The 10,014-nt window shown below is 36.1% G+C and overlaps 1 protein-coding gene across 1 annotated transcript; it reads right to left on the minus strand.

Moving 5' to 3' along the window:
* Positions 1-220: 220 nt before the first annotated feature.
* On the minus strand, positions 221-9,920 carry LOC117565865 (protein piwi). Its single transcript, XM_034245201.2, has 8 exons — positions 9,759-9,920; positions 5,218-5,853; positions 4,842-5,162; positions 4,611-4,765; positions 4,355-4,555; positions 1,518-1,709; positions 1,347-1,457; positions 221-1,283 (listed from the first exon to the last, which is right to left on the minus strand). Exons 1-8 carry the CDS (start codon positions 9,819-9,821, stop codon positions 401-403), a joined length of 2,562 nt encoding a protein of 853 aa, XP_034101092.1. The 5' UTR covers positions 9,822-9,920; the 3' UTR covers positions 221-400.
* Positions 9,921-10,014: the final 94 nt, after the last annotated feature.

Genomic DNA, 10,014 nt, shown 5'->3' on the forward strand with positions numbered 1-10,014 from the left:
TCGATCTCTTTCTTCCAAGATGATTTATTCGCAAGCGCGTACGTCTTTACAAAGCGAATATCAACAAGCAACAGGCTGGCAATTAAATTACTGCTTAAGCGCTAGTACCTATTAAGTGCCCTCCTTGATCTTGAATCTTGGCTTTACTTGGTACTGCTATGCTTTCAATATACATTAATAAATTAAAGACAATGTCCATAACACAGTTTTAGAAAGCCACAATTTACTTTTGTGGTAGTCTACTTTATTATTAAATCAAAAACTAAATTCAAATGTGTAACTGCAATTTGACAAAAATAGTCATCTGAAATTATTTGGAGAAACATAAAAATCTATATCCAATAGTAAATTCCATTTCAATTCAACTTATAGATATTGTGATTTCGATTAAACTTTAAACTTAAAGATAATAAAACTTTTTCTCAAGCGCATTCTGTGGAATGGCGTGTATGTTTGTCCCTACAAGGGTTGCTAGCTTTTTAGCATATTGGCAAACTGCTGGAACGCGTGTAGTGCCCGACCAATTGTAATATAAATGACACATCTTATATGTGAGTTTTTGAATTTGATCGGGACTCAATCGAATTTTGCTATGGACTACATTGTAGCTTGTGGGGGCGACCGACCCATGACGAACTGCCTGAGACACTAAATAAAAGTCGTAACGTTCGGGCATTGTGATCACATCATCAACCACGGTTCCAGGCGGTGGATTTTGTTTGGACGATGTGAAGAGTCGGGTGTTCGCCGCCCTTGACACCACAATATATGCAAGCATTGGCGGTGTTGTAGACCCAGCGCGTTGATATTCAGCTTCAAGCTTTTCTACAATATCCTTAACCTCATATTCAACCAAGTGTTTTAGGGAACCTGAGCTCACACCATCACGATAAAATACTATCCTGGCCGGTAACTTTTGGTGCTCGCGATGATATTGTCTAAGAGCCTTTAACATCATTGGCCATAAATTGTTGGCCATCACATCGTATGCGCTACATTCAGCCACAGTACTAAAGTATGTCGAGTTTTGTTGTTGGTCCATCGAAGCAACCAAAGCTCCATAGGCCTTCGAGCGATCACGAGTACATTTTGCTATATCAAATCCAATTGTCATCAACCCGGACAACGGTAAATCTATCATCCATGGGGTGTAGCCGAGCTTGCAATTGATTTGTATTGCAATTTTTGTAGCGACACTCATTCCCCTTTGAGTGGCTTTTGTTGTTACCACTTGAGTAGGAATTGCTTTATCCACGCATCCTCTCTTTTTGATCGACGAATATCTAAGGGATTGTTTGGAAGTATAAATATAGTCAGTAATAAAAATTTGAATTTTCAAAACAAACCGTTCGGTGTTGTTATTTGGCACGAGGCATAAAATTAACTGTGGATCAATGCGGGCACAGTCGTCTAGGGCTTGAATGTAACTGCCCGTGCGATCATCGTAAATCATAGTTCTGAAAAAGTTTTATCTCGTTGTGAGTGGCAGACTTCGTAAGTCGAAAAAATTAACTTACTCGCGTGGGCTTCTGATTTGAAAACCCATGCCACGCGCAACTTGATTTAAATTCTGAAGCAGTGTGCGAAGATCTCGAGAGTTTCGTTGTGGTGCAATTACTGCCCAGCGATCAAGTCCTTGACTGGGTGTAGTAAACATTTGATTATCCCGAAAATAACGCGTCCAATCGGCCTGATCCCCAGCGGAAATGCTAATAAAGGTAAGAGACGATAAGTAGTTTTATTTTTAAGGTGCAAGCAAGGCAGTCAAAAACAAGTGAGAAAGCTACAGTCGAGTGTGCTCGACTGTGAGATACCCCCCTCTACCCATTTTGAATAAAAGCAAAATATTGCGGTAATGATCTCAAAATATTAAAAACAAAAAAATATGCATTATGTATTCTCGATACCGACCGGGATTCGAACCAGAGAACGGCACGGGTATACACACTCAACCGGTGCACCGGTTACTCATGTGCGTTTTCGATACACTTGTACTCATGAGTATGAGTATCAAAAAATACACCTACTCATGAGTACAAGTGTCTAAAAAGGCTTGTACTCATGAGTACGGGTGCCTAAAAAGGCTTATACTCATGAGTACGAGTATCAAGAAAGGCACGACACTTATTGTGCAAGTGCCGAAGCATACTCGGCAATTTGCGATCTGCGATTCTATGCACTCGGATAAAGCCGGTGCCGATGGTTATGGGTAAGTGTATAACCAAAAAATCAGAAATTTTATTACCTGTTTATAACACTATTGTAAATGCCTATATAATTGCAAAAGGGTATTTTGCATATTTTTACAAAATAACCAAAAACCATCTGATATTTTCCTAGACCATTTGTACATTTGTCACAAAGCAAAAGTCATAAAATATAAACGCGAGCCGCGACACACACAAGTATCAATAGGGGTGGGGGAAAAAACACCCGAGTATTTGCTCAGGCACTGAGTAGATACTCATAAGACACAAGCCATTTCGTCATGAGTGCAAAAATGATCGGTTACTCGAAGAACAACCACCGGCAAATCACAAGTGTCTACAAGCCGAGTATTAAAAATGATCGGGTGCACGAAGAACAACCACCGGCAAGTCACAAGATTCTACAAGCCGAGTGTCTAAAAATGAGTGCAAGAAAGGCCTGAGCATGATACAATTATACAAGGTAGTCCCGTCGGAAAAAGCTTTCGTCAGTACGCATTCGTTTTTCGACGCAAGAGGTTGTTTGCGGACGAATTTGTAGCGCAATTAACCTTTATGCAAAATGACATTTTGAAATGTATGCCGTAGACACGGATAGAATTAAAACATTTAGAGAATTAGAGAATTCTCATATATATTATTAATATTGTTCATAAACAATTTACATTTTAAAAATATGTCAAGGAGACATGAATATTAGCTTCAAACTATGTAAATATTAATATTATCGTCTAAGGGTTAATGCGCATTTCATTGTCGTCTCGTTCACACTACCACGCTGTGCCTCTTTCACTCGCACTCATTGCTAACATAGACAGGGTACCAGCTTTTTGCCGACGAGACTACCTTGTATAATTGTATCATGGGCCTGAGTATGACAATATGAGTGCCTCTATGCAGATACAAATATAGAGGCGCGCATGTACATATATACGTATACGCATACATACAACACCTACATAGAAGGCGTTTTTGCCCATACAAAAGTATTTCTTTAATAACATCCACAATTTTTATTTATAATTGTTGTAAAACCGATTTAAAAAAAAAAGTTTGTACCCCGAGCGGGCTTGAACCTGAGTACCCCGAGTATCACAACATGTTGGGCTTGCACTCTACCAATACCCTATGTTGAATTTGACCGTTTTAACTAAAATGTTCAAATTTGTTAAGTGAGTGTCCATATACATGTTGTAGATTTGTCAATTCTTAATTCATAACATGTAAGCTCATTATGCATTTTTTGCGGTTTTTTGCGTAATTTGAATTATTAGGGAGCAACATTTTGATCAGAATTGCAGAACTGCTAGAAGTGTGGCGTAAGCAAGGAGCTTTTGCGAGAAACGAAATGCCATATACACTTTCACAACTTGTTGATCTTGCTGTTCTATTAAGATTACAATTCGCAAAATAATAAACAAGCCCGTGGTAAAGCCTTTGCGATTTTTTTTATCTTTAATAACTCCATATTTATTATCCGATCTGGACCAAATTTGCAGGACGCATTTGAAATAGGACATTCATACTGCGTTCCAAAATTGGAACCTTCCTATAGTAATAACCTTCATTATACAAGAAACCTGCATTCAAAAATCTTGTTAATTTCAAAAATTTTAATTTTGGCCACAAAAACGGGTCAAATTCAACATAGTGCAATAGAGCTATCGCAGTGCCTATATTCATACACATACAAATATAGAGGCGAGCATGCATGTATATACGCATACATACAACACATACATAGAAGGCGTTTTTGCCCATACAAAACTATTTCTATAATAACATCAATTTTTATCTGATCACAACCAAATTTTCACGAATTATAACTACTATTGTTATTGTATCGCAGCTCTAGCTTTAAAACTACGTGTGTTATTCGATTTTTTTGGTTTGCGGGGGCGGAAGGGGGTGTGGCAAAAATTTGAAACAAACTTGATATGCGTGCAAGCATAACAAATGCTGTCGAAAATTATAGCTCTATCTCTTATAGTCTCTGAGATCCAGTGTTTCATACGGACAGACGGACAAGGCTAGATCGTCTCGGCTATTTATGCTGATCCTGCCGGCACAAAGTTATAATACCCTTCAAACCTATGAGTAGCGGGTATAAAAAAATTTCTTAAGAGTCCAGTAATTTGATTACATACCGATTATTAAGGAAGAGGATTTTTTGTGGTGCAATTATACGACCTTGAATCTCAACAAGATTGTCATCTAACTTCATGTTCCAATCATTCAGTACCCTTACACTTTCGGGAGTCGTCTGCAACCTTCGGTTAAATGTGCGCAAGCGATCGATACGTCTGGCTGGATTTAACTGTGTGTGATCTGCCATCGCGCGTTTAAGTCTGTAAAAATTAATTTGAGCTATCGTATCCGAAATGAGTTCATTTAGTAACTTACTGAAAGTTGGAGCGCATGTTATCTGTGAGCCCAGTAACGCGGCACAACTCTGGAATGAGAATAACCAATTCGTTGGCGTTCGTGTTTTGAGCTTTATCTTTATTCTTCGAAACAAGCAATGGTTGTTTGTGATCCCGAATGCGAATGTTGTATTTCTAAAAAACGAGATGTGGACAAATTGCGAGAATCGATTTAGTTATCCGCCCTTATTATTTAGGGCGCTATACTTACCGTTAAATAGTATTCTACAAAGCTTATGTCTCTTCCCTTGCAATTAAATGTAGCAAGTGGTGATTTTGTAAAGTCAACATCATTAATACGATATGTTTTGTTGTTATAATCAGTGAGCACAATTAAGCCCAAAACGTTCATGCGAAATTCCTCCTGATGCCGAGCAGGATTCTGGGAACTGCGAACAAGAATATCGTAAACGGTTTCGGTGCGCATAACTTTATGTGCGATTTCGCTACACAACATAATATCTCTTTCGTGCTGTCGTATTGAAGTCTCGTAACCAGGCCATAATTCTAAGGAAAACTCACGCATCGATACCTATATTCGAACAATTAGCAAATAGTACAAACATTTTAAATTCAATTCAGTTTACCTTTGCGTGCGGATCAAATAGATTTCGTCCGACCTGCTCTAGGTTAAGTCCCTTCATAGAACGTCGCAATATCAAATTCAGCACTTGTAAAAAGCGCTCCTCCGCTGTTGAAATAAAACCCACAAACTTAATTGTAATAGTGTAGTTAATATCCTGCTTAGATTTTCCGTTAAGAATTGTAATATCCTGCTCAAATTTTTTTGTCGTAAATAACTGTTTGCCATCAAAAAGATAGCCTGTTCCCAATGCTGCAGCATGATCCGATAATATGCCACAGCGTACTCGGAGAAGTTCAATCTCTGGCGATAAATCAACATGGTAGTGTACAATGCGCCATTTAGGAGTGGTGTTCAGTCGAAAATAGTTCGACAATAACTGAATCGGTGCGCCTTCTTTTCCAACCTTTGACACCACTTCGACGGGTCTTGTGTGAACAATTTCAAATCGATCCATACGTTTCTGAACTCGATTGCTCCCATTTCCACCCCCAGTTGCTGGTCCACGCGGTGTATTTGTCTCACAAGCTGCAGCTTGACGAGATGTGGAAGGCCTATCGTCTTTTGGTGATGGGGCGTTCCTAGGATCCAAAGTGCGCGATGCGCTACTGTTCGCTTGTCCTCGGAATAGTTTTGCATTCTGTTTCGGAATTGTTAGAAATTAACATATTACAATTATTTATCAAAGCATAACATATTTTATGCACATATTTGTAAAGGACGGATCGTCTCGGCTATTGACGCTGATCAAGAATATACTATATATATACTTTCAAGGGTCGGCGTAGCCTCCTTATGCCGGTTACATACATTTCCTGCCGGCACAAAGTTATAATGCCCACTCCATACCGCACTTTGAGGTATTTTTTTTAATTTTTTTGGTAAATATTAAGCCATCAAATGCCATTAAAATGAGTGGATCTAATTGAGTTAATGGCTTAAATGAGCAGCATCCATTCGTCCGATAATAAATCAACCCAAACCTAGTACCCAAAAAATCAGAAAATCTATTTTGAAATTCATCGAGTGGTCATTAATCCTTAATAAAGTTGACGTATATGAATATTTTCCTAACTAAGTGCGCTGCATCAGCATAAACTAAGTAACCAGCAGTCAGAAAACGGCATGTAGGCATACATCGTGGGAATCAAGGACAACTTTAGCAGAGTTATTTTTATACCCGCTACCCATAGGGTAGAAAGGCATAATAACTTTGTGCCGGCAGGAAATGTAAGTAACAGGTAGAAGGAGGCATCTCCGACCCTATAAAGTCCATGTCCGTCCGTATGAAACACTGGATCTCAGAGACTATAAGAGATAGAGCTACAATTTTTCGACAGCATTTGTTATGTTTGCACGCAGATCAAGATTGTTTCAAATTTTTACCACGCCCACATATCAAAAAATCTAATAACGCCCCCACATATCAGTATATATGAATATACAACTATAGTAGTTATGATTGCTGAAAATTTTGTTGCGATCAGATAAAAATTGTGGAAGTTATTAAAGAAATACTTTTGTATGGGCAAAAACGCCTAGTTACTAGTTAGTTGCTTCGGCTGACAATCTGGTATATTGTGCCGTCTATGATATATTTTGAATGTGGTACTATATCGATATACCAAATATACAATTTGGTATAAATTTAGTATTATTTTGTATATGTTGAGAATATTTTGCTTGTTTTCAAAATGGGTAGCGGGTATTTCACAGTCGAGCACTCTCGACTGTAACTTTCTTACTTATTTTATTCTTTTTACTGTGTATTTTATACTTTTACACTTATATATTCCACGTGGACCTTTACCGAGAAACCCCAAGTTTGTATTTATGTTTTTGTTATGTCTACATCATTTATATATGTATGTATGGAACTGACAGAAAGCTAAATTCTCGAATACCATCTAAAAATACAAATTCTCGATCGACAACAACAATCAGTTAATCTAGAAATGCTGATGATGTCCACAAATAACGTTTATGAAAAGACAAATTTCTTGATGATGATCATTACGTTCCTCGTAATTTTGGTATTTGAAATATTAAAGAAATCGTATGTTTACTCATACATACAAACTAGAGCGTGTTACACGAAATGTATCAGGCTAGTTGTTTTAAAAATGGTACAAGCTTTTATTTCTAAGCATTTTTTTCTAAGCTCCTATATGATTTTTTTCTTCTCTCTCACTGCGTGTTTCGTTTCATTTATGCTGACATTGAACTTCCACTTCGTTTCTCTTTGCATTGATATTTGATCTCAAACGAGCAAATGACCGCTTGAAGAACAAGTACACTTTTATGTAAGAATGTTTATATATATAGAGAAAGAAGTCTATATTGAATTTATATGCATATGCATGGATACGATTGCCTGCAAACATAAGTTCTGTTGAAAGAAAATTATAGGTTTATCTCATATAGACGGACACACAGACGGACCTGACAATATTGTCTCGGCTGTTAACGCTGATCGATATGTGATATGATATGATATGTGTATACTTTATAGGATCGGAGATGCCGCTCTCTACCTGATACATACATTTACTGCAAGCACGAAGTTATAAAACCCTTTTACCCTATGGGTAGCGGGTACAAAAATTACCTAAAATTTTAATATACCACATTAAAATGTTTTTACTTGTGCACGGGTACTACCGCATTCGAAATAGACGCTGGTATATTCTCTCCCCTTTTTGTAAAAGCTGCGTTTTTCTTTTTTTGGTCTGTTGTTGGTATGTAATTCGCATAATTTTTTATAAAACATCATACTCTTCTTAAAGCACATTCAGAAATACGTATTGGCTTAGTTCCACCTCCATAAGTGCGGCAATACATTTGCATTTTTTGCATCTTTTACATTTATAATTACTAAAAATAAATGTTAAAAAATGCTAATAACAAGTATTATGTTGGGAATTAATTATATTATCTGGCAACATTTAAAAAAAAATTCAATACATATATGTACATATATTTAGAGCAGAAAATCTAAAGCTGAACATGTGTGCGAATAACTAAGTTTGGCACTGTATGTAATAGTGAGCAAAGCAAAATACTAGAAAGACTTCTTATGTTCTGTTCTTTCTTATTCTCTGCCTATGCCAATCTATAAGCAAAAACAAATTGGTAAGCTTATAATTACTTCGCTAATCCGACAATACGTTGTTCTGTATATATGTACATATGTATAGTTTTATAGATAGATATAGATTAAAAAAATTCTCGGTCATAATATAAAAGCAGAGTAATAAGAAACGCCTAACGCAGTTTCTAAGTTGATGTAGTTAATACTCAGAAACCCATTAATTTTGAATTATTTTATCGTCTTAAAAGAGAAAAAGATCTTTTATTTTTTTCTATGTGCTTCACCTTCTCAATCTTAAAGTTATTGAGTCAACAGCACATTTTCATGCGAATTCATCATGCAATCTAACAGTTATTTGTATTTTTATGTATATCAAGTTTCCTGGATTTGGTTTTTGTACGGTATTTATCTTTATGTACGTACACTTGTATACATGTATGTATGTATATATATAACCATTGTGGAGCATGAGCATTTTCTGAATCGCGAACGTGACACGCGTAAGTCTCTAACTGAACAAATTACGTCAATAAAATAAAAAGATTGTAAGTTAATATAGATCTACCAAAACTAAATTGTGTAAATTTTAATTTTAAAAAGCCAGAAAAGGCCAAGTTTAACTAGAACGCTGCTTTGTAACGGTTTTAACACCAATAGTTTTTTAAACATTTTACACTATGTATTTTACTCCTCTTTATTGATACAAACAAATAAAAAATAAATAATTTTTTTTGGCGTGGTACACCTTTTCTGGAAATCTAAAATGATGTCTTTAAAAAGATAAAAAAAAATCTTGATGTGAAGGTCTGCCTAATTTATTTTTCATAATTTTGGTATTTAAAATAATATTAAAGAAATCGTATCTTTACTCATACATAAATACAGCGACTGGGGGGTTTTTACTTGATTTTTACACAATCCATTGTGTCAGCATAATTGTTTCCTCATACTCGCCATATTCAATTTTAAGATGGGAGATAGAGAATGAAAAAATTACATATATACATACATACGTATTGCTTGTTCTGATTTGTGTATGCTGACAGTTAGACTTCGTGTTGGCTTCGCAATTTCCAGAATGCTCACTTTACATACATATATATATACATATACAGAAAATCGTAAAGAAGTATGTACATAAGATTTTTTTCTTTCCCTCTATATTTCTCATCCTAATATTAAACATGGCGGGCATCTTTGCGTATTTCGTTTTGCTTATGCTGACGTTTAACTAAGACTTCGTGTTGGGCTCTCAATTTACAGAATGATCACTTTTAGTTTTCTTTATAATTTGTAGAAACATGTATATATTTATAGACATATACAGGCATATGTTTGAAATATTGAATTTGTACGCTTATGTATGGATGGCGACTGCTCTACGATTTTACTTATTAAAATACATCCATTAGTAGTAGATACATATGTAAATAAAAATAATAATTGAAACTTACAGGCTCATGCGCACTATCACCAGCACTGAAAGGCCTACGTCGTCCTCTTTCCTGATCACCCATTGCTCTTATTTATGCAAAATATGAGAAAAACTGAGCACAACACACAAGAAAGATTTTCGACGTTTTAACCGGGCAACTTGAAAGCCAATGATGAAATAAAGCTTTTTTTCACAGCAGGATCACGGCTGAGAAAATACCCGAAATTTTCAAAGTACCAAGAAATGGTCACACCGATTATAAAACGAGATTACTA

This window comes from Drosophila albomicans, chromosome 2L, assembly GCF_009650485.2.
Source record: "Drosophila albomicans strain 15112-1751.03 chromosome 2L, ASM965048v2, whole genome shotgun sequence".
Classification (NCBI taxonomy): Eukaryota; Metazoa; Arthropoda; class Insecta; order Diptera; family Drosophilidae; genus Drosophila; species Drosophila albomicans.